The sequence below is a fragment of the Pteropus alecto genome, unplaced genomic scaffold, assembly GCF_000325575.1.
Source record: "Pteropus alecto unplaced genomic scaffold, ASM32557v1 scaffold76, whole genome shotgun sequence".
NCBI classification, from domain to species: domain Eukaryota; kingdom Metazoa; phylum Chordata; class Mammalia; order Chiroptera; family Pteropodidae; genus Pteropus; species Pteropus alecto.
This window is the reverse complement of record NW_006443138.1, coordinates 17,075,704-17,101,953: the sequence shown is the minus strand read 5'-3', so window position 1 is coordinate 17,101,953 and position 26,250 is coordinate 17,075,704. Positions and strand designations below refer to the sequence as shown.

The 26,250-nt window shown below is 35.7% G+C and overlaps 1 protein-coding gene across 1 annotated transcript in view; it reads right to left on the bottom strand.

The window, feature by feature from the left end:
* Positions 1–22,797: 22,797 nt before the first annotated feature.
* The window catches only part of TMTC2 (transmembrane and tetratricopeptide repeat containing 2), a 351,862-nt gene continuing 348,409 nt past the window's right edge, over positions 22,798–26,250 (bottom strand). The window contains exon 13 of the mRNA XM_015598571.2: positions 22,798–25,465. Within this exon, the coding sequence (XP_015454057.1) occupies positions 25,286–25,465 (180 nt within the window). The 3' untranslated portion in view covers positions 22,798–25,285. The remainder of the gene's footprint in view (positions 25,466–26,250) is intronic.

Here is a 26,250-nt window from a genome sequence, read left to right as displayed (position 1 = left end):
GAGTAGAGTCAACTATTCAATCTGAGATATGTGAAGTTTGAAGAGCTGTAAGACAGCCAAGTGAAGATTTTATATAGGAAATTGGATATACTAATAGAAGGTTAAGATGTAGATATTTGTTCTAAAAATCAGCTGATATGTCTGGTTTTTTATTTTGTATTGTTTTGTTTTTTTGCTACAATGTGAACCACCTGAGGACTGAGACATTTCTCGAATCGTTTCTCAAATTTCTGATATTCATTATTAAATAAAAGTATACATGAATGAATGAATATTATGAATTTAAACCCCAGGCTTCAGCATGCACATTTAAAATTTTACCATATAAGAATTAATATCCTTAACGATATTTAGCTCTTTTTAATGCTGTCAAACAACTGTGTCAACTCCTAAAATTGAGATTAAGATCTGAAAAATATTTTATGATCAACTAATACAACTCCTCTTTTCACAGGTCAGGAAACTGGGGCCCAGAAAAAGGGTTACTCAAGATTATAGTTGTTAGAATCAGAATTAGAACTAGAACTGAAGTTTTCTTACTCCACAACTGGTGATCATTCCACTACTCTGTATCCTTCTGATCCAAAGCCAGTAAAAAATGGTTCGACTAGTTTGCATGGCATCGATATAACTAAAAGTTTCACAGAAGATCACAAGCCCTGTTTAAATTATAAACTTGCTTATGAAATAAATTCTCCTCAAAAATAACAAAATGTGGAATACTAACACACCACTTTTTAATTTACTCACTCAAAGGACTTCATAAATTAAAGAGAAAAACACCCACATACACACCAAATGACTAAATGTTCTTTGGTTTCCAAGAAATTCTCTCACTAAACATTAGAGTGCAGACATTTATGATGGAAGATGAAGTCACTTTTAAAAAGAAAACATTGGTTCTTTTGAATATATGGAAAAGCAAATGTGTGTCAATAAGCTGCTGAGTCAATCAGACTACAGTAACCATACTAGAATGCTACACAGTGTTCTCAGACTTTTAAATACTTATTACATTTTCCTATATTAAGACTATACCTTAATGACAACAACAATAAAAATTTGTGCAACATAAACATTGCCACACTCGAGAAGCACACAACAGGACCCTTATTTCCAGCACAGGGTTGATGAAATCTATGTAACAGACTATAAAAATTGTTCATGAAAAATGGAACTCTTTGGTCTCACATTGTCATTTATAAGTTTTAAAATACTCAATTCTTTCTTCACGATTTTAAAACATAGCAAATTTAGAAGTCTATGAATCCTTATAACACACTAAGAGCTAACTAAGCTTTAGAATATTGCCATCATATAGGGTTCTTCTAACTATGCAGACACAGTTTAAGAAAACAGCATGGGCTCCCTGAAGCTGATCTTTGCTTCATATTGATTATAAATTCAGACATGTGTGGCACATCTGGCAGGGTAGTCTGTCTGTAGGAAAAAAATGAGGAGACTTGCGAAAGAATTAATCTAAAGGGAAAAGAGTGTAGATACACAGGTGTGGTCCAAGGAGATTAGCACCACCATAAATTCAAAATCTCCAACCTCAATTTGGAACTAAACAGTAACAGAAATCTTATGTTGTTTCCCATGCAGAAGTCATTTCATCCTCCACAACTACTGCAACCTCTGTTCTCCTAAAACCTCTAAATCCTTCCCCTCCCTTTCTCTCCACAGATAGTTTCACCTCCCACCTCAAAGAGATGATAGAAGTAATCAGATGTGAAAACTCTCAATTTCCCACTACCAAAATCGGGAAACCTGCTGATATCCACAGCTATCCTTTTACCTTTTACTGCTGTTTGGGGAAAATGACATCCTACTTCCTATTCATTTATCAATTAATTCAACAAGAAATCATTATTGAATGCTTTGAATTTTACCTTGATTGGAGAAACTCACCCCATTGGTTATTTTCTTTTTTTCCTATGTCTTCAGCATCTTCCTCTTTACTGAATTCTTCCCAGCAGAACTTAAACATGTTTGAATTGGCCTCATCTTAAAGCAACAAATATACCCAAAACAAAACATTTATTCCTTTCATCTTAGCTCTCTAGTCTCCAAGCTCTTACCTGTTTTTGTCCTTTTCTTCCTAGAAAAAATAACTTAAAAAAGAGATCTGTATATATTGTTTATCTCCATTTCCATTCTTCTATTAACTTCTCAACCCACACCAAATGGCTTTCACCCAAACCATTCTGAAAATGCTCACTTTTATATAACATAAAATGGCTTCTACATAGAAAAAATCTAATAGATACTTTTCATTCATCCTCTTGCTTGAAGCATCATCACCAGTATTCAAAACTGACAGCCACCTTCTTTTTCTGGAAATAATGTTTCCTTGGCTTCCAAGACTTTGTATACTCTCCCCCACCTCTTCTTCTTATTATTATTACTACTGCTATTATTATTTTCTATTTCCATGTCCTCTTTTTCTCAGCTTCCCTCAATAGCATTACATTTTAGTGTTCCTCAGTTCTTAGTCCTAGGACATCTTTTCTTCTCTTCCTGTATATTCCATCTAATCAGTTTCATCTACTCTTATAAATTTAATTACCTCCCACAGTATATGCTGATGACTCTCAAACTTTATTTCAATTTTAGAATTTTCTATTGACCATCAGACACATTTCTCATGCATTCTGACTTTTCTAGTTGGAGAAAGCAACCTAAATTAATTATTAAAAAACTGGATTTGTCTCCACTCATTCCCAAAGCTGGCACACAATCTTTATTCTCCACATCAGTAAACAAAAGCACCAAGTTACTCAAGCCAGAAATTTGAATGCCCTTTGACTTTGACTCCTTTCCACCCCTCACACTCTCGTAGCCAAACTCTCTATCTTAAAAATTCTACCTTCTAAATAGCTCTAGAATCTGTCTACTTTTCTCCCTGATCAAAGTTCCAATCATTTTTCAACTACTCTACTGTAATAGCTTCCTAACTGGTCTACCCTTGTGATTACATTCTCAAAACTAAGCTTTTAAAATGCAATTTCTACTATATATCTCCCCGTTTAGAAGTCTTCAATGTTTTCATATTTTTATTACATATATTAGCTTCTATAAATAATAGATAATATTTTATTTATATTTTTAAATTTTTTATACATGAAATATATACTACATATTCCTTTGGAACTAGCCTTTTCAACTAAACATCTTATTTTTTAATGTTATCCTCATCAATTTGTAAGCTCCAAGGTATGTTTTTCAATTGATGAATGGGGTTCCTTTGTATGATAAAACCAGGATTTCTTTATTCATCCCTCCACTGAGTGCTATTATGTTAGTCCTTCTTTTTCATTGCAATAAACAATGCTGCAATTTTCTTGAAAATGTCTCTTGTGCATATGTGTGAGATTTTCTTTAAAGTAGATGCCTAGAAAAAAAATTGCAAGGTCATGGGAATTGCACATTTTGAGATTCACTAGATAATGCATCATTGCATAAGAATGCTATATTGCAACTTTACGATAGTGATTATCTGGAAAGAAAGGGAGGGAGAGCAGAGGAAGAAGGGACATAGGTTTGGGATTTTAACTGAAATTACACACTTTATTTCTTCCCCCTCTCCCCCCGACCCAAAACACTCCTTGGGGCCAGTAGCCTAGCCCCATGATTCACTCAAAGCTAAAGCTACAGTCAAGGCAGCAGTTATATCCCCAAGAGTTCCAATAAATAATTCATCAAATGCATTGATTTCCAGAAGATTTGCTCAGGTATAACCTGGTTCTTCTTCAATACAGTGCAAATATTGCTTTAAAATTGAAGAGCTAGTTCAGCATGGACCAACTAGTGGGAAAGCTGAGGTAGAAAGACAAATTTTAGACTGTAAACATTGAAATAGATTGTAAATGCCTGTTTACTTGCAAATTTATTTCTGTCTTCCAGAGCAGCATTTGCAACCACAAGGCAGGAGAGGGAGGGAGAGAATCCCCAGATGGGATTCTTTTGTGAGCCCTACAGTAGTTCTTGGCAATGCCCCATGGAAGAACCAAAAGTCTCAGAAGGCTGTTGCTCCTAGGAAATACAAAGGAGGTCCAGGATCAGTATCTCAGTAATACCTTCTTCTCCAGATGATGTGCATGTATTCTTTTCTCTCTATGTCATCCTTGAAAGTAAAAGTAAAAATCTCAACTACCTGCCATTTAAACAAGCAGAATTATATTCAATTTAACATTTGTCATGTGAGAAATACTATACCTTTCAGCAAAAATTATGGTCGTTTGTGTCTCTTTGGCACACTGCCAGCATTTTCACCAAGCACTTTCCCTCTCCTGACATCTGTCCTTCCTGCTTAGCACATAAACATACACTGGACCAACCCACGTGTTCTTGCAAGTCTGGAGCTTTCTGCCTCAATTTCTACTGGAGTGCAGAACATTTAAGAAAGGCTAAGAGTCCGTGAGCCTAGGATATTATGTCACTAGGAGAGACACCCAAATGAAATCTTTCTTCCTTTGCTGAACCTGATCAATCATTCTTTTCAACATTCTGTCTTTTCTGTTTTGAATATAACCCACGTGAGGCAACAAACTCCCTTTCTTGTTCACTATGTACCTAGAACATGTTAGCAATTAAGAAATACAGTATTTGTTAAATGAATAAATGTTTAGGGAAGAGATGGATGGTCAGGTGGATAGATGGATGGATTGATGGGAGATGGGCAGATACTTTCTCATAGGTCTTTGTGTCTCACAAAGTACAATATTATTTAAAATGAATCATCCCAATATCTCTAGAATGGCATTAAGGATATATACTCATCCCAGAAAGAGGAAGAAAGCCTTGTTAAATCTTCACTTTGACTCCACTAGGAATAGTTAATGATAAAGAAGGAAGGAAGGCCGTTTAGGAGCACTGTTATTATTAAACACACTAAAATTCCTAAACTGAATATTATTTGCATTATGGAATCTTCTAGTAAATTAATTCTAGTAAATTAATATGTGAGCATGTCGCTTGAGTAGAAGAAACAATTCGTGTTTTCACCAGGATCTACCCTGTCAATCATCTAGAAACACAATTACAGTAATTAGTGCTTTTAATCAATTTCCAGGACTCTTTGTTTCATAGACTGTAAAGTGCACTTAAGGTGTTTCATGAGTGAGACTGTTGAGAAGACTCATAAATAATATCTTTCACAGCGGCAGGCGTGTGCATAAGGAAGGGAAGGAAGGTCACCTTTTTATCAGGCTTTCATATTCTGTCAGTAGGGCAGCAACATGATTAGAACCATGTCTTTCAAAAATCTAAAACATAAATTAGTTCTCTTTCATATGCTTTGGTGCCACTATAGTATTAGTTTTATTGGTATTTGAAGGGAAAAGAATGTCTGAGCCATTTTATTTTCTGTGAATCTGGGGCTACATGTAAACACATTTTTTTTTTTTTTTGTGCTAATACTCAATAATGTGGCTTTGTACTATAAAATAGGTTCCCTGGTTGAAGAATGAACATAGGCAGCATCCCACAGCAGGTAAGACCCCACAAAATCATTATTATTATTATTATTTATTATTATTATTATTATTACTATTATTTTACCTCAATAATCTGAGACAACCAGTTCCATGGAAAAATGTGTGTAGAACTGTAGACACTGACAGAAAACTGTAGAAACATTCAACACCCTTTCAAGTACTAAAGAAGAAAACTGCTGGACTAATTAATAATACATCTCTCAGGGTTAATAGTACTTAGATTGGCTAATTTAATCTGATGATTCTTCTTAAGTTTGTCAGAAGTTATACTAAAGATTCTTTCACTTGTGCAGAGAGGGAGTCAATAAAGAATTAAGAAAATAAATCTAGGTTACCACATAGAAAAAGAAAAAAGAAAACTAATGGTCCGATGAGACATGGTAAAAGAAAAATCTAGAAAACTAGAAATTTGATAGAATTTGGTGCTAATTTTTCCTAAAATGAAATAAAGAATTTAAGGACATGTGATGTTGCACTTTGACCTTCGCCACCCCTAGAGTTCCAGGACACTGAAAAATCTGTTCTCCTAATTTTGATCTTCAACTTTGAGCATGTAGTAGCCTCCTAGGACTTCATTTTATGCATAAAGTTATGATCCCCTTTTGTATCAGGTCTGTTGTAACTGTTCATTATAATCACTGCTGCTTAATTTAGCAGATGGTTGGAACTGAACAATTCTTCTCAGAGGAATTAAATATGGTTATGTCATTTCCCAAGTTGATTTAAAAGCAGTAATTTGAGATCAAGTAATGTTACTATTTCATTATTAGTTCAAAATCATTGCCATAGATCTTTTCTTTTCTCCATTTCTATGATTTTGAATATCTGTGAGGAACTGGGTTAGTCTTCCATTTTTTTAGGTCTTGATGTTCTTCAATAAAGAAATAAAAACGAATATATCATTGTATCCAAATCTTATGTTTCGCAACATGATTCATCAGGAGCCCCAAAAGGGATTTTTCTATTACATTTGCACAACGCTGTTTCTCATCTGTTGTCAGCAAATACAAAGTGGATAGAAATTATTTTATACTGAACTGCTGGTACATGCTAATTCCATCTGCCATGGATACCTTGCACTGCTCTCAAGATACTGATATATTAATCAAATGCAATTAGCACAAACGAAGAAGCTTCATCTGAAAATATTCTCGGAATCTCCTACCTACTCAGAATGCCATCTATGTTTTTTGTTCAATGGATATTCAATTGGCCAAGGACTGTTTTAGCAGGATCATACACTTTGAAAGACAAAAACTGAAAAGAGAGAGATTGCTCATAGTTCCAGATCTGTCTCTAAGTAACAGGGTCACTTCTCTCCACCCTGAGGGCTCTTCCAAAAAGGTAGCATTTCTAAACCAAGATTTCACCATTCATAAGGGCTTATTCTTATATGTTATTCAACCTTTTTGAACTTCCAATTTCTAACCTCTCCCAGCTTCCTACTGTTCCTGTTGAGCTTTACTTTGGACTCCACAGGAAGCAAAGGGAGAGTAATATTTGAGGGTACACATAGATGGTTGATTTAGTCACGAAAGCTCATTACTATGCCATTATGTTTTGTATATAGAAGCTTTCTTCTGAGGAAGTAGAGGATCTTAATTTCAAAAAGGAAGTAAGCTTTGCGATTCCCCTGTGAAATTGGAAAATTATATTAAAAGAGACAGATATCTTCTAGAGAGTGCTGGGATTGTACTAGGAAAGTAGTTAGAAGACCCAGTTTGTGTTTGTGTCTGTCACTTGCTAGCACTTTAGATTCTTTTGTTTTAGTGTCCTTTTTGCAAACACTAATCATGGCTATAAAGATTAATGAAATAATGTATGTATGCATACTCTCATATACATAAAGTTATGTATGTTTATTCCATGTATATGAAAGTTCTCTATAAATGATAAAAACACCGGTTGTGTACAAGATATTTTTAACATTATTATTGTCAGCAACCTCTTTCTGCAGAGTAGTTGAGAAAAAGGAGTGAGAAGATGCAATCTGTGGGCATCCTTGCACCCTGCCTCAGGCTGTTTTCACTATTGCTGCTCCCACCTTGACACCCCCACTAAGGAGATTAAAAACAAACAAACAAACAAACAAACAGCTGTACGATCCTCTCTGTGCATGGTCAGCTAAGTGCCTTGTATCCCGTCATGAAGATGGCAGCTACTGTAGTGCTGATAAATAGCATCCAAGCCCAACTGAAATAGGTCTGCAGATGACTTGCCACGAGAAACGTTCTCTCAGTTTGGCAGAGGAGAAATAGTGTAAGTTTTACAGTCAGACAGACTCATTTTCTTATCATGGTTTATCTGCTTATCTATCATCAGTTGAATCCTGGGCAGTTACTCAATCTTCGTAATTCTTGTAATCACAGTTCTCTCCTGGTAAATTAGAAAGAACTGAACCTTTCAGGGTATTGTAAAGGTTAAGTGAGAAAACAAAGTGAAGCTTCTGGCATAGTTTCAATCACTTACTAGGTCCTCAATACATAGTGTATCCTGCCTTTATTCCATCCTTAATTCTTTTTCTATTCTTTTGGCAGCATCTGAGAAGTTATCAGGACCATCCATTGCAGAACACATCTCGCTGAGCACATACTTTCCACCCCATACCACTAAACCAGCATCTCTCTTAGAAAAAGTATTCTTTTTCTTCCTATAAACTTCAATGACATTCATTGGAAAAGTTATCCTTTTGTCATAATTTCTTGTGATCCAAAGTAGCTTTCCAATTAATTCTTTACTAGAATTACGATGGTGTTTTGCAAAACAGATGATGGGAGGAAGAGCTAGAGAGAGCTCTTATGTACTTTTCCTTTATACTATAGTATTTTGGTTTAAGCCTTTGTCTCAAAATTAGTTTCATTTGAAACCAGGCAAAGCTTCTCATCCATAGCCCATTCTTTTATTAGGATTTACAAACATTTACAGTCAGTTTTGCTATGAGCTTGTATTTATTTTACTTGAGCTACCTAGTGGTTATGTTAAGAATACAATCAGTTGTGTGATTGTGTGATACGGAGATAAATTCTTCTGGCAAATACTGATAAAAGAGTAATGTTTATTAAAATTTCACATGATAAATGGGTCAATCTAAAGAATCAGAGTTTTTGAACGATATGAGGTCCTAAAGAGCACTTGTTTCAATACCTTATTTTTAAACAGCTATCGTAATAGAACATTTTCAAATGTCATGTAGTGTTTCACTAAATGTATCACATATATTGTTTAAAGTCCACATTATATCCATTTAACAGAAGAAAATACTGAAGATTTGAAAGGTTTAATAAATTTTCCAAGGTCAAATGGCAGGGAAAAACTTAGAGACTGCTTATTCTTAACTTTGGTCCTTTTCTCTAAGTAGTGATGTGTTGTTTATGTGAGAGGAAATTGAGACCAAGGGCTCCTAATTGGTTTGAAGAAGTTGACAGAAATGAGACTTCTGGGTTCCTGAAAACCCAATTCAGTCTTCATTTTAACCTTATTACCCATTAAGATATTATGAGATGGACTTCTGTCATATTTTTCTTGAGGGTTTTCATTTAACATTGAAAAATTAAACAAAAACATGGTTCGGTTCCCTGTGTTTTTACTTTATCTCATTTTTTTCTTATCATAATTCTACAGTTTTATTTCCAGTGTATCTTTTTTTTTTTTTAATTACTCAGGGCCTTTTAAATTTCCTGTTCCTTATGTGATAGATAAGGAATGAATGAATGAATGAATGAATGAAAGTATAAATAGCTCTATAGAGAAATGAAAATGTACAATAAAAATGAAATCATTTAGGTCTCTAACAAGTATGGTGTTTTGAATATCAGAGCATGCTTCTTGTCTTCTCTACCCAAATTTTACTCTATATTTTAAAGCATCATAGTCCATTGTGTATCTTGGAGAAGTATAGCCAGGCTGTGGCCCACTCGAAGTAACCAGTGACACTGTGATAGCCACTGTATGAACCATCTTGATTTGCTCCCACATTTTTACCCACTGCTTGGCTGGATCCAGATTCTGATTCAGGGCTCTTTACTCTGGCTTTTGATTCTACCTCTAGTACATGGGTTGATGGCTCAGCAAGGCTGACTCTCTGGGCTTGGGTCCTTACAGCTTTGCCAGGCCTTGGGTGAAGCACATGACTAGAGCCTTCTGCTCCTTTCTCCTTCAGAATTTAGTTCTCTCCTGATTCCAGGCCTAGGTCTTAAATCCTGCTCCCTGACCAATGGAGAACTGCCCAAGACAAGACTGTTCTTCCCCATTAATCAGACATATTTTCCCTTGGCAGTGATAATTTTGTCCATGTCTCTTCACCATCACATTATCTCCTCACAGCAGCAAACATTAACACAACACAAAACAGTTTTTTAAAAAATCCAGGAAGTCAGAGGGTAAAGGTGGCCATACAGGGAAATAATCATTCCATTGACCTGGGAATTAAGACTGCTATCCAGTCACTTTATACTTCTCATGCCTCTGAATCAACAGGCAAAGCAGGAACTTACAGTATTGCCTGCGATGACTGATCCTGACTATCAAGGAAAATTGGACTGCCGTTCCACAATGGAGGTAAGGAAAAGTATGTCTGGGTTACAGGAAATCCCTTAGGGAAGCGGTCCCCAACCTTGTTGGCACCAGGGACCAGTGCTCCCGTGAGACTCTAATACCTGCTGATCTGAGGTGGAGCTGATGTGGAGATGCTAGCACTGGGGAGCAGCTGCAAATACAGATGAAACTTTGCTCTCTGGCCCACTGCTCACTCACCTCCTGCTATGCGACCCATGTCCTAACAGGCGACAGACTATACCAGTCCATGGCCTGGGGTTTGGGGACCCCTGCCTTAGGGCATCTCTTGGTACTACCATGCCCTGTAATTAAGATCAATGGAAAACTTCACCCAATCCAGGCAGGACTACTAATGGCTCAAAAACCTCAGGAGTGAAGGTTTGGGTCCCTCTACCAGATAAAGAACCACAACCAGCTGAGGTACTTGTTGGAGGCAAAGGAAACATAGAATGGGTAGTAGAAGAAGGTAGGTATAGATACCACTTATGAACATGTAACCAGTTACAGAAATAAGGACTATAATCATCATGCGTATTCTTCCTTTTTTTGTTATGAATATTTGTGTGTGAGTATACTAAGCAAATACCATTTTTTTTTCTATTATTCCCTAATCATGTAATATAAGATGTTTTGACTTCATAGCATACTATTTGATAATTGTGTTATGTTAGGCAGAATTCTGATCTTGTTTTTATCTTTTTTGGTAGATTAAGTATGTTTCAAGGAGATGTGAATGGGTGCCAACTTGACAAACAGTAGCCTTGTGATGGTAATTTTATGTTTCAACTTGGCTGAGCTACAGATGTCCAGCATTTGGTTAAATGTTATTCTGGGTGTGTCTGTGAAAGTGTTTCTGGATGAGATTAACATTTGAATTGCAGACTGAGTAAAACAGAGTGCCCTCCCCTATGTGGGGAGGCCTCATGCAACCCACTGAGGGTCTAATAGAACAAAAGGCCGAATATCAGAGAATTTTCTCTTGCTGCCTGACTGTCTTTGATCTGGGACATTGGTCTTCTGCCTTTAGACTCAGACTCGGAATGGAATACCTTTGGCTCTCCTGGTTCTCTGACTTGGACTGGAACTATTCCGTCAGCTCTCCTGAGTCTCCAGCAGATTTGGGGACTTAGCCTCCATAATCTTGTCAGCCGATTCTTCTTATGAGCCAATACATGCTATTGGTTCTGGTTCTGTTTTTCTGGAGAACTCTAATATACCTGCTTAATATTTAATCACTACTTGGCATTATATGATTATTTGTGAGATCATTTATGGTCTTACTACATGTCCTCTGAGTATAGATATAGAAGTAATAGCTATTGTTATTATTATTACAATGTAATAATTATAAAACTATCAACTACAAAAACAGTAATAATATCTAACCCGTTTCACACTTCAAAAATGCCAGGCACTGTTTTAAGTACTTTACATGTATTAATTCATGCGATTCATACATCAAACCTATGAGTTAGATATTATTATGATCCCAATTTACTAAGAAAGAAACTGAGGCACAGAGAGATTAATTAATATACTCAAAGTTATACAGTACATGCTATAGCCAGGACTTGAAACCCAGCGGACTGGACCTAGATCTCCATTATGCAAAGTTTATCTTGTTATTATGCTATTCTGCTTTAGAATTCCATGATGGAAGGCAATGGTTTTCTTCATACTGTATTCCCTGCACCTAATATATCAGAGAAGCACCTTGAAAGTATGGTAATAAATAAGTAGTAGCCTGGAACTAGACCTACTGGATATAAATCCCAATTGTAGCTTGATCACTTTTAACTGTGTGATTGGGAGCAAGTTACTGAAACTCTTTGTGTATCAAGTTTTTCATTTGTGAAATGGGAATGACAATAGAATTATTGTTAATATGAAATAAATCAATATTTGTAAAGTACTTAGAATAGCATCCGGTATTTAGTAAGTGCTCAATAAGTGTCAGCTTTTATAATGATGTTGGTTTTACTTATCATTTTATCCCCATCACCCAGAAAAAAAGGCATGTTTTTGGCTCTCAATAAATATCTGATATATTAAAGAATATATTTGTTGTGTTCCACATTGTTTTCTTTCATCTGACAACTGTGCTGCCTACTGTCCTTCCATTCATTCCTTCATCATCAATAACGTATGAGGCACTGTGCTAGATGCTAGAGTAATAGTGAAGAATAAGACATGGTGTTGTCCTAAAGGCCTCTAGAGCTGAGTATATAAACTGACATAACACATATAACATAATATAGCGAGTGAAATGACATTCTAAACTAAACATTATGGAAGAACAGAGGATGGAACTCCTAACTCTGGTGAAAGGTACCACTACAACAATGCAGAGACCTCCTGCTGTGAATTATTTGGAGGAATAAAGGAAAATGGACTGTTCTCATAATCATTTCCCCAAATGTCAAGATAATGCTGCTGGGGACACTAGTTTGTTAGAATGAGCAAACTCAAGTTTGGCTTCACCTGTGGAGAGATTAAAAGCCTACTTACTTATTGCATACTGAACAAATACCAAGAAGGGTCTTCCAGTCTCACAATCTTCATATATAATTGAGACCAAATAGCCTCTCTGCCTAAAGGAAGAAAGAATTGGGCATGTCGATCATTCGGCATTTACCTTCAAGTGACTGAATGCATAATGAAGATGGCCTTTCACACAAGAGTACTTTTTCTTAAGAATCAGGAAGTCTGGCAATAAGCAGGTATTGGCTTTCATTCAGCTGCTTAATAATTTTATCAGGGACTCACGTCTTTCCTTTCCTCCAGGCTATTGGCTTTTACTTTTATATTCATCACCCCATGGTTGCAAGATGGCTACTCTCACATTCAGGTTTCACTTTCATATTCAAGACTTAAAGAGGAGTTAAGATGCCAGCCTTTTATGAGGAAAGCAGAGCCTTTCCAGAATTCCCCCAGCAGACCTCTGCTTGCATTTCATTGTCACATGGGCACTGCCAGCTGGATTGTTGCCTAGAAAAGCAAGAGACAGGAGTATCAAGATTGGCTTAGCCCAGAGTCGGCAAGCTTTTTCTGTAACAGGCCAGAGAGTAAATATTCTAGGCTTTGCAGGCCATACGGTCTCTGTTGTAATCACCCAGTCTTGCCATTCTAGCATGAAAGCCACCATAGACAATACATAAACAATTGAGTGTTGCTATATTCCAATAACACTTTATTATGGACACTGAAATTTGATATAACTCTCACATATTATGAAATATTATTCTTTTGATTTTTTTTTTCAACCATTCAAAATGTACAAAACAATCTGAGCTCACAGGCCATATAAAAACAGATGGTAAGCCCGATTTGGCCCATGAGCTCATAGTTTGCTGACCTCTGTCTTGGACCAAAGACAACCCATCAACTGGATTTGGGCAAAAGCTATGACAAAGTTGGTGTTCTAATAGTTCTAATAATTGTCTTTAAGGGAGAAGCAAACACTGGATAGACAACTAACAATGCTGAAATAAAAGGTAGGTTTAATTTTCTATATAAAATAGAGCTTATATAAAAGTAGCTGGTATATGATCAGGGCATATTATTTTAGTTCCTTTCTCTTTCCTTCATTTTAAACTAGAATCCTTTCTAAGTCATAAAGGGCTTTGTCTGTTCCATTACAGCAGCTGGTTTCAAGACTTTGGTTTTCATGTAATTAATATTAGGAAAGTCTTTTGGGGGGTATCTATCTTTTTCAATCAACATGGGATTGATTGCTTCCTGTGCCCATACTTCAAGGGAAAGCTAGATAGACCTAAAATTATGAATTATAAACTTCATTTATGTTTCATGAATGTGTCAGTTTTCTTCCTAAGCTTCCAGTAGTGAGGGAAATACAAATGGAATCCCAGCATAGAAAAAGATATTCTGCATTCTGCTCTGGCCCAATCTCATTATAAGAGAAAGAAAAATAAAAAGATTTGCAGCAAGCAAAAAGCAGTCTCTCTCTTTATACATTTAATTACAAAGGCAATTTCCTTTATAGTCTACTTACAGGAATACCTCTTAGCATGTTGCCAACAGTATCACAACTTGTTTATTCAAAGGTTATGTGTGAATGAGAGCCTTTTGATATTAATCAAGTAATTTGCTAGCATTGCTGGGAAAAGGAAAATGTTAGCTTTATCCTGAAAAGTGAAACAGCCCATTAATCAAATTCTCTATTGAAGACAATTATGGAGAGAGAGAGAGCAAACAGGCCCTTCAGATAAGAAATTCCTAAACGGATGAAACTTTTAATGCATTTTGGCATAGACTTCTCTTCAGAAAGTGATTAAGTAAACTAACTTTAATCACCTTACAAATTATATATATCAGGTATTTATGAATTCAAAGGTTACCATTTATTATTAATTGAAAAAATCCTAATGAATGTACCAAATTCAAGAGCAAAATTCCTACATATGGACTATTTTGTTGATGTTCATTTATTATCTCCAGTTAAAGTTAGAAGGTGAAATAGAATATGCATGTTCTTAAACATTTGTCTCATTTTTTGGTCCCTTACCAGCACACTCTTGTAGGTTCGAGACTCGGCTTTCATTAATCAAAATTAAATTCCACAGTAGGAGGCATTTAAAACTATTTGTATAAACGTAGCTGAATGGGATAAGGTTGCAAGATAAGGGGTTTAAAAAATAACTCTGTTCTGAGGCAATATGGTGCATAACAAGGGGTCTTGTTTTCTGGCACAATGAATTATAAAAATACATTAGTCAAATACCAACAAAGAGTTAAGTTTTGTAAGTCAGGCGTTTTCTGAATTAATTAATAACATTAAAGCTACTTGAGAGTAAAGAGAAAAATGTTTTATAATATTGTTTTATTCCTCCAATTCATTTGCAAACTTTATCGATATTACAATTAAAAATTTTTAAATAGTATGATGTTAGGGAAAGGCAAATAACTCTATGAGATATCACTTCACACCTACTAGGATGACAATAATTAATAATAATAATAATAATAATAAAAACAGAAAACATCAAGTATTGGTGGAGATATGGAGAAATTAGATCCCTCAAACTTTGCTGATGGGAATGTAAAAAGGTACAGCCACTGTGGAAGATAGTTTGGCAGTTGCTCAAAAAATTAAAAGTGTAATTACCCTGTGGCTCTACAATTCCACTCCTAAGTATCTACCCAAAAGAAGTGAAAATGTGTTCACACAAAAACTTGTACATGAATGTTCATAGCAACACTATTTATAATATCCACAATGTGTAAACAACTCAATTTTTTTTGAAATGGTATAATGGAAATTTTCAAATATTTTTTAAATTATAGGTAATTATGATCTTTGAATATATCCAATATCCTTTTATAAGACCATGCATGTATTAGAGAAAAAAATATATTAACAATAGATGTCAGTCACCTGTTATTGGAGAAACTGCCTTTGATTACAGCGGGAGTATTGTCCTCAAATGCCTCCAGAGGCCACGCCAAAGCAGGAGTTGTGCAGGATGGTGACATACACGAGAGGGAAACCCTATCTGAATGAAGCTGCCCCAGTTGCCAGATATTTTGTATTTTCAAAAAGCCAGAAACTTAGGTGAGTTTTTTGTTTTTGTTTTTTGTGTTTTGGAAAACTCTCAATTCTTAAATATTTGTTCACGTTTTTAAAAATATGGGAGGAGGCTAAATTCAGCTTGTAGTTTTCAAACTTTGTTTGAGAAAAACACCTGGATAATCTGCTTTCTTTATACTGGAGGCCTTTGCATAAGAAGGTAACAGGAGTTTTGACACTGGGGTGAGCCAAGGAGAGAGCACCGCCTGAGGGGGATAAAGCCTGTGGAGAGAGGTAACCAATGAGAAATTCCACTTGTGGGGAGGTAGTAGTTAGAGAAATGTGAAGAAAAAAGGATATTCAATATTCAATTTTCAGTTATACAATTAAATCCACTCTGCCACCTAAAACCTTTAAAGCTATCTACATATACAAATGTGAATGGTTTGGAGGGAAATCAGAAAAGAGTCTGTGTTCTGTAACTGGTGATTAGCAGAGGAAAGAGAAGAAAAAGCCAAGAGAGAACAGCAGAAGCAGGGCTCAGAGCCCCAAGAAGTGAGAGGTGAGTAGTCACAGCAACTGGGGTACAGCATCAAACATCCCGTAGAAAATGAGGAGGTCAAACATCAACATCAGGCTGAGCACAGCTGACATCTGGATTGCAAGAGAAAGCTTCAATAGGCACATTTTAAATAGAAGCAATTAATACCAAACCCTCTGTACCAACAAACAGAGAAAGATAACAAGGTAGTTGGACAAAAGCTAAATTATTTTTGTGAGCCCATGTAGTCTTATAATTGAGTAATCCTCTGTTTCTTCCTCAACTTCTTACCATGCAGAAATGCAATTGGAATCACTTTCCAGTTTTAAGTAAGAGTCTTTCAGATGGAAATGCTCTTGAATCATATCTGATCCTCAGAGACTAAAAGAATCAAAAAAAGGAGAACTCCCCTAGTGTATTGGTTGTGTCCATACCCATCATGCCTGCCTAGGGTTTAGACTATAAATCCTGAGATTAGGAGGGAGAAAGACCTGCTTTTGTACTGAATGTGATCTTGGGCGAGTCACATGGCCACTCTGAGCTTCTGAATCCTCATCTGGAGTTAAGATTTGAAGATAATTTTATGTTTCTCCTGTCTAATTTGCTGAATTGTTTAAAAGAGCTAAATATAGAAAATATGAAGCCTTTTGAAAACTGTAAAATGCTCTGCATGCAAGAAATATAATTACAACAGAAACAAAATCTTAGGCGTGAAAGAATGAAATAATTAAAACTCTGCTCATTCGGATTTTTTTACGGGAGGGCTCCTACTGCCCTGAAATTCCAAGGGACAAGTTGAATGGAGTTGCCATGTAATGGGATACAAGGCCACTTGGGGAGCTAGAGCCGAAGGAGAAAAGCTGACGTAACTGGGTGTTCCAGTGGTCACCTCATTTTCATCAGTGCACAGAATTATTGAGCGTGTTGCTTCCTGCATTAGAGAATCTGTACTGTTTGATTATTAGGGTAATAGCTCCAGGATGATATACATTTAAACAAAGGTATTTAAAGGTCAATTTGGCAATTTCTCTTATCCTAAAAATGGAAAGCTATATTCCTCATATCATCTCCTTATCTGAGTGGTGTTTCTTTTCCAAAATTGGGACAGGAAAGTGACCTACATAAAGTAGTGATTCAGTGAATCACAGTGGCAGTTTGATTGTGACAGCCATCGGTGAGTGTGAAAGAAATGAGCCAAAGTTTTTATAACAATATCTTAAGAAATGTCTGCCCTCATCTCTTTTGACTCTTGCTTGTCTGGATTTAAATCACTCATCTAAGAGCAAAAGCTTTGATCTCACTTTATTTCCCTTACTAATCGAAACATTTTAAATTATGCCTCATTCCTCATAATGACTTCATTTTCCAGAGGATCAAATGTGTAGACATCTGTATTTGGACTTATGTTTAGTTGTAGACTTCTCGGCCACATAATAAGTGTGTGCGTATATTAGAGAGAGGGTGGACAAGGTTGGTAAAAGGTTGTAACAAATATATTTACAATTGTTACACTGCAATAGAAAAATAACATGCTATTCACATTTTACAATTATTCTCTGGCCTATAAAGAGTTTCATCTAGCTAGTATGCTCCAGACAAACTTTTACGTAGAATAGCCTCAGGTAAAATAAAGGAAAAAAACTAGCCAATTTTTTCACATAGGATCACATCCAATTTGGCCATGTCTATTGGGATCTTCCACCTTGTACCTGCTGCAGTAGGCAAATGAACACTGGATCACTGACATGTCATAGCCAGGTCAGAAGCAATAACCAAGCAGTGTCATCACATGACAAATGGATCTTTGGAAATGGTTTAATCTACCCTAATGCTTCTGTGTACCACTTTTACTTAGACCAGCTATGTTTGGTAAGGTATAATTCATAAATTTATTCTAAAATAAAGAGTTTATGGTTTAAAATCAAAGACCCAAGTTAAATTTTGAGAGACAGGAGTTTCAGGTAGTCATATCTTCCATGTATGCAATCCATAAAGAATCCACAACCAAATCTTTCCTGTCAAGCTTTGTGTCTACCCTCTACTCCAAAGAAGAGATGTTTTCACCAACTCTGGGCTGGTATTGGGCCATGCAGCATGGAACTTGCAGCTAGCACTTCAACATTTTACCTGCTACATCGGATCCTCTGTGAATATGTAAGATTAGCTATGTCATTTGACTGCCCCAAACTACAGCTTCTCCATGTCTAAAGTGCAGAGGGCAAATCCAATGTTCCCTCTTGTTCTCTGATGCTGTGATTATGATTTCTATGAGTGTCACTTTATGGTCACTTGAGAAACAGCAGCAAACTAATTCATCTTCAGCATCATTCGTTCACAGAGCTAAGTTTTGGAACGGATACAAGTGCAAATAATAATTAGTTCTATAAACAGAAGTGAAAACAAATTAACCAATAAAGTTCCTTGACTCACTTCATAAAAAGAGATAGGCTTTGCTGGTATATTCACATTTTATAAATATTATCAACAGAGTAACTAGGAGGGTTAAACTCAATGGAATATAATAAAACATTGCTATCAATGTACTCTACCATATTACATAATGCAAAATTATTCAATTAAATTTCAATAAAAATATTTTGTAACATCTAAATATTTGATGGCATAAGACAGATTTTTAAAAATATGCTTTGAAGCATCATAATTCCAGTGAAATTTCTCAGATTGTCATCATCATAAAGTACAGGCAAAGGAACATTAGAGAAAAATAAGTCTATTGGAAAGGAAACATAAAATATCCGGATATTAAGTGTAATGACATATTTAAAATAACAACAAAAAGAGTTTAAAAATGAAAACCTATTGAGATCATTAATTGGCTCTATGTAATTTAATAAGCTGATGTCTGCAGAATTAAAATCTAATTCTTACTAGAGTCAATACAGTCATTACTTACTAAATGAGATTAGAAAAAAGGGCCCACATTAAAATCAAAGGTAATCACTTCTTTACACCCACTCAGCCCCTCCTCCCTCCCCAGTTCTGATTTTCTGGTAATAAATAATCTTTTACACTATATGAGAGGAGCACCCAGCTGAAACATAAGCATTTTAATTTTTTTCTGATAGTTTTAATATTTTTGGAAATAATTAAATTGCTTGATTTCTCCCTCAATACTGTGGTTTTTTAGCTTTCATTATAGTCTCTAGTTGTTCAATGATATTACCAAGAGAAAGTTCTTGGAGGAATTATTTCATTTTGAGTCTTTTAGGATAAAAAAGGAAGATAGATGATAGAAAATTATTAGAAAAGTGTTTCTAGAAGTCTTGAGCTATTACTTGAAATGTAGAACTCTATTTTCTCCATCTGACTGGAGAATGGCTGGAAACTTTGTCTGGATGAGTGATATTCCTGTCAAATCCAAAGGAGGTAAGAAAAAAATTAAATATATTTCAGATCAGAATAGATAGCCAGTTCTGGTATAGATTTCAAATTGTTTGAAGATATTTTTCATGTCTCCTGTGGTTATAATGTCCACACTTTTACTTGTTACACATTTTTCCCACTATGACATAGCAGCTCAATCTCGGCAGATTATTGGGCAACTAAAAAGGACCAGTCTCAAATTATTCTAATCAAATCCTCTACCTCTGTAACAGAAAGTGAATTATTACTAATGGCAATTAACAGGCAATTTCCCACGTGTCTATCTTTTCCTTTTCCACTTTGACTTTCTCCTTTTGAGAAGCTCCAGAAATATTTCCCAAATATCATTTTAAATATTATATTAACTTCTTAGATTCCTATAGGTATTTTTTCAAGGACATCATGAGGGAGGAAAAAATTTTCTTCTACCCTTCTATATGCTTTCAGATGGTCTAATAATTAAATCTACATGAGACAAATTAACTAGACGGATAATGAAGTTTAATTACATACATACATATGGGAACCCCACAGAAAGGTAAAATGAGATATATATGGCATACTAAGGAATGAGGTAAGATGCCTTGTGGCTTCAAAGGGGAGAAGGGATATTTGTAGGACAATAAGAGCAGATATTCATTAATTAGAAGTTTGCTCTGCCATATAGATAGGTCATAAAAAGTTATCTCTGGTGATAACTCTTATTATGGGCAAGATCCCCAATTTAGAATCTTCTAGCCAGTTAAGGGAGTGACAGAAGTTTCTCCTGAGCCCAACAGAGTCTCGACTGACTTTCAGCTCAAGATGAACCACATGCCAACGTAGCACATTTTCTGGAGGCTTGTTCTGAATCCCTTCAATCTCATCAAGTTGTCTTGCACATTTATAACTTTCTCATTTGGGTCAAAGATTTTTTTGCTAAACAAAAGCTCTTTTCTCCACTCTTTTGAAGTAGACAAATAACACAATAACGTCAGGGACCAGTTGTAAGAAGTTGGAAGAATGTTTTAGGAAACTCAGAAAAAAAACCCTCGCAGAAATTTCAAGTTAACAAAAACTTCAAATTTCAGAAGTACTCTGGAGGAAGGGTGTGGGGAACACATCTCAAATTTCCATGGAACAACAACAAAAGGCCAATATATGGTGAAGTGGCAGATAGAATGAAAGCCAGTCCAAAGGCCTCTGATTGCACCCTGCAGGAAGACCACCCAAAAAGACACAGCAAAAACTTGAAGTCCTGGTATACATGCATCTCTTTCTCTACTGCAAAATCAAGTGTAACAATTAGCACAATTGTATTGCCATTTCAACTTTCTCTCTCTTTATAGTATGTGGCTGTTTTAATGCTTAAGCCAAGTTTTCTAGCAATTCCCCTTCATTAAACTCAGTTGAGTTTTAAATAGTAGGAAGTAAATTCTCTAGTATTGAAAATAATGTTTAAATTAAGTGAAAAATAATATTCCAAAGATTAATATGAATGAACTGGAATTATTATAATTCTTAAATTATCCACAGGAACCCAGTTTCTTTCCTTGTAATAGACTAAGCAAGACTTCCATGCATTTCCTTTCTTTGTACTGGAAATGTATACTACGTGAAAAATGTCATCACTGAGGTAAAAATATCAAATGAAAAGAGTCATTGAATCCCCAAATCTCAACTTTTTAGAAAGTGATTTTTTAAAATAGCAAGTTGATTTGAGAAATTGATACAATTTTCATTTATCATGAATTTTATGTTTGCCTACTCAGCAATGTACTACTTGAGAAAGTGCCAAAAAAGAAAGACCTAGTCCCTGCCTCACTAGTTTCAGAGTCTAGTGCTTCGATGCAAGTTAAAACTATATTTCGATTTTAAAATGGAATCAATTATGCAATTACTTCACACAGCAAGACCTCTTACAACTGACATTTCTATCGCCTATTGAAAACTGCCACTACAAGTTTTGGGATCTTGGTTAAATCACTTAATTTGGAGGCCTTATGTTCCTCAGGTGGAAAGTAAATGGGTTCAGCTACATGCCCACTGAAGTTATTTTGGCTTTCGCAATCTAAATTAATATGCTTTTCATGCATTACTTCTGTCTTGGTCTGTTTAGGCTGCTATAACAAAATACCACAGATTGGGTAGCTTATAGACAACAGGAATTTATTTCTTACAGTTCTGGAGACTGGAAGTCTGAGATCAGGGTGCCAGCATGGTCAGGTGAGGGCCCTCTTCTGGGTTGCAGACTTCTTGTTGTATCTTCACATGGTACAAAGAGTAAGAGTTCTTTGAGGCCTTTCATAAAGGCATTAATCTCATTCATGAAGTCTTCACTCTCATGACCTAATCACTCCCCTTCTTCCCCACTTCCTAATACCATCACCTATAGGCATTAAGTTTTCAACATATGAATTTTAGGGGGAGGACATAAACATTCAGACCATAGCAACCTCCTCCAATCTTCATGATCATCTATAGTGAGAGAGGTAGAGAATGTGATTGGTGGAGGATGCAATAGCGGGAGAAATGCCAAGGAAGATAAGAAATCTCATCTCTAGACTTAGGTTTAGTGCCTGAGTGCTTACGTGACACAGGTCATATGAGCATAGGACAAGATGGAGACAGGCTCGCTGGCTGCTAGTTTTGGGACAGAACAAGTTATTTCATACCTCTGAGCTCTGGTTTCCTTAACTGTAAAGCTGAAACATAACCTCAAACATCCAGAGTATGTTTAGCAGAAAAGTTTTATAGCTAAATTTTATCCTATAATTACGGAATTAGGCAATACATAGTTGTGTTATTTTATAATGGCAATTTTAACAAGACTATTTCAATTTTAACAAGACATTCTCTATCTGCTAGTTTGCACCTTGTCTAGGACCCAAGGTTTCCTTACAACTGACCCCTGAATGCGCTGCAACTGTGTCTCTCAGCAAAAAATGGTTGTGCTTTCCTCCAGGACCAGAACTAAAGAATCAGGGTCTTCTAAATATGGCCATTTTTACCAAACACCCAGCGAAGCAGGGAACGGGCCCTGCTTGGATATTTCCTAACACTTTTCTATAGTTCATCAAAAAGACAAAACAAAAAGTATGTCATCTTTTCTGAATAGCAAATCTGATGATATTGGCAATCCTCATTATTATATCTACTAAAGACTGATGAGTAATTATTATTGTTGCTTAAGCATTAGCTGCTGTCTCTATTTGACTCTCGATCTCTACCTCTAGAAACTTTCCCATCGTTCTGTTAAAATCCGAGAGAATGTAAGTGCTGTTGCTGTAGATTTAAAAACGGCTTATACAACATATTTGTTATCAATGCTTTATTGTTGAAAACAAAATTGAAATTCTCTGGCACATAAAACAATTGTTTCTACAAAAGGAAAGCCTACAAATCTTGATAATTTATACAAATAACAGTTTCTCAAAAAATAAAATTTTAATTTAGTAAACTTGTCTTGTGCTCTATATTTTTAGCACTGTCTGCAGTAATCCACCATAAATCCCTGAGCGGAGACATTTTTTGACCATGTTCTACAGTCCCCCCAGCCCACCCCCATAGTTGGTCTAAGCCCAGCCCTGTAGTGAAAGGTGTCAGGGACATTTTGTTATTAAAGATCCATGCATATTATGACACAGGCCCAATTATTAATGCTACTTGGGAACTGGGTCAACATGAAGTGCCTCTACTGTGCAATCAGCGAACCTATTAAGAACCAAGTGTTTTGAAAGGAAGAATAACAATAAAAAGACATAAAGTGTTAAGACTAAGAAGTCATCATAGGTCAATAACTATTTAAATAAATTAAAATGTTAGACATTGAATTCATCTCTATATCCTTATATTAAATTCCTTATTTATTTTTTTGCAATTGCCAATGCAGAAGATGAAAAATACACTTCAACCCACACTTTTGGTTTGACCACGGGTTTGTTGTTAAGTGTTAAATATCATTCTGAGAACATAATGATTTTGATATAATTTAACTTTTGGCCCTTCAATGAAATGTTAACTAAATAATATGCATATTAGGAGGGCCTTCTTATTAATGCCATCAGCAAATCACTCTCACTACATTTGCCCTTCTTACAAAACCATTAACATCATAGGAACACTACTGTTAATTCTTTATCCCACTCTATTCTGATATGCAGAAAAATAAAAATATGGAAGAAACATAGCATGATGTGTTTGCATGATCATCTTTCCTTTAATGAGGATGCTGCCCACATAATCATGGAGTATGAAGGTAAAAGGGGAAAAGCTAATTTTCAGTTGCAAAAAATCTGGCTTAACGGATCAAGTTTTGTTTGTTATTTTGCTATGGTAGAATTATAAATAAATAAATATGTAGAGTATTGTATAGCTACTTTATGAAGAAGTTAACAGTGGGCTGTGATTTTTACAAAGTTAATTTTTAGTAGCAAAGTTTGACTGCAAGTCTAAAAGTGTTCAATAAATGTTCTCTACTTTTTTTATAGTCTTACTTGTGAAATGACCATCGAAGTGGTTACTAATAAGTAATGAAACAAACTACCAAATTCGCTAGTGAAAAATGGTTTTCAATTGTGAAAAGCACTTGGCAGAAGAACTAGAAAGACGCAGGCTAATGCTACACTCTACTCCAGCTAAAAATAAGAAGTCATTTTTTATGTCTTTTGGGAAGAGCAAATTACGAAAAATATGATTAAAACAATTCCTTAAAAACTCATCAGCATTGCTGCTTAGGTACCTATTAGAAAGTGATTAGCATTTCATACCAACTTTTTCCAAAACATAAAATCATTGGCAACCATCACTATACACTCCTTTGAGCAGACATGAGTTTTTAACCAGTAACATCTGCAAAGCACAAAGCACCTTAGCTTTTGTCTAATAGCTGTTCGTTAGTTATTGGGACTAGAACACTTTTAAGTTCCCTTTTGACATGATCCTTATATAAGCATATGCATTAACCAGGAAGAGCTATTTTAAAAGGTAATTTCAAAAGCCTAAGGATACAATGAATTCTCCTAGGCAGTTTTGGGGAAAATGTTGTTGACATTAAAGTAAAAAATGCCTGCCTAACACATATGAAGCCTCCCCAACCCCTCCTACCACACCAGTGTGAAATGTGGTTTGCTCTACTCTGCATATCCTTCTCAGAACATGAAAAACATACGATGCCCAAAAGAATGAAGACTGACATCCAAATCATAAAACATTATGTGCATAGTCAGGAAACCACTGTAGATTATGACAGATCCTGACACAGTATTAACAAAAAAAAAAGTTTTCTAAGTTTCAGATAAGCAGGCTGTCCCAAAGAGGGAAGACAGCAGCGTCAGGACAACCAGCCAGCTCACTAGGACTCACACTACCCTTTAATTACTCCCTGTGAACACTTGACCTTAATAGTTTACGGTGGCTGAGTGAGTACTCTGACTTCCTCTCACAGTGTTTAAGGAACAATATAATTTCTAAATTAGTTTCAAAAATGAACAAAATTTTAAACTTAGATCACGCTGCCTCTTTAAGAATGCCAAAAGATCCTGTTTTAAGTGCTCTGGTTTAGTTCTTGCGGTAACAATTACATATGTCAGGAGGTTTCCAGTGTCCCCCCGTCCCTTTTTTGGTGTTAAGGGCTGTGCCAACAACAAAGTGGATACTCCTAGAAGTGGCAGTGACCTCGGCGACCTCAGTCCTGGTCGTGAGGTCCAATCTAGCTCTTGTCATAGCACTGCTGGGAAGTTTCTGTTTGTTAATGAAACCAACTTTAAAATCTGGAGGAGGACGAGGTACTGCCTTCCTGTGTCAGGTCTTGGAAGTCTTTAAGCCTTGCTTTTCCATGATGTTCCAGAGCTTGCGAAGGTTGGACTGTGTGATGACATCATCCGGCTTGAGCTGTAGCGCCCGCAGGTAATTGGCCTCTGCCTTCTGGAGTCGGCCATTGAGGTGCAGAATGGCTCCCAGGTTCATGAGAGCAGCCGGATACTGGGACCAGAGAGAGGAAGGAAAATGATTAAAAGGCTATTACAAACTTTCCTTCATGAGAGACAAAAATCTTCATCCACTTACTCAAATGATTCCCTTATGGCTGGAAGCATGTTATGGAAGCAATTTAGCAATTTATACTAACAGACAAAGATAACTAGGAAGGAAAAAAACATTTTCAAACAGCTGCTGTGTACTTTGTACCTTAAATAGGGCAGGCAACTAGAGAAATAGTTTTCTTCTTTAATGAGAAAGTATAGGTTACATATGAGACTTTGTAACCTAGTCAGATTGTACTTTCCTGAGAAAAAAAGTTAAAAGTGATACAATTTCAACTGCAAAGAACTAAACCTTTTTTTCAACTCAATAACAAGAAATAAAACATGAAGTGGGAAAAATTGACAAATCTATATCTACCCACTTTTTGTTCCCCATCTTTAGCAATATTCCATGCCATTTCTACAAACATAAAAGAAACAAACAAACAAATAAAGTATATTACAAAATTTTATTGATGTTTTCAGGGTAAACACTCAGAAAATATAATTCGGATGCAACCATTAAAGTCTTTTCCAAATCTAACCCAAGTAGTTTAATAAGACAAAGTCCTTATTAAGTTGTTTTTTTAAAATAAACTTCTAATGGTGAATGTTTACTATAAATGTAGCAAAAACACATTAAAATAAATAAAATATGGCACTGAAAAAGTAACTTTTATAAGAAAAGCTTGTTATTTAAAAGTAAGATAATTTTCAAACATTGATTTTTCTGTAATGTGTGTTAAC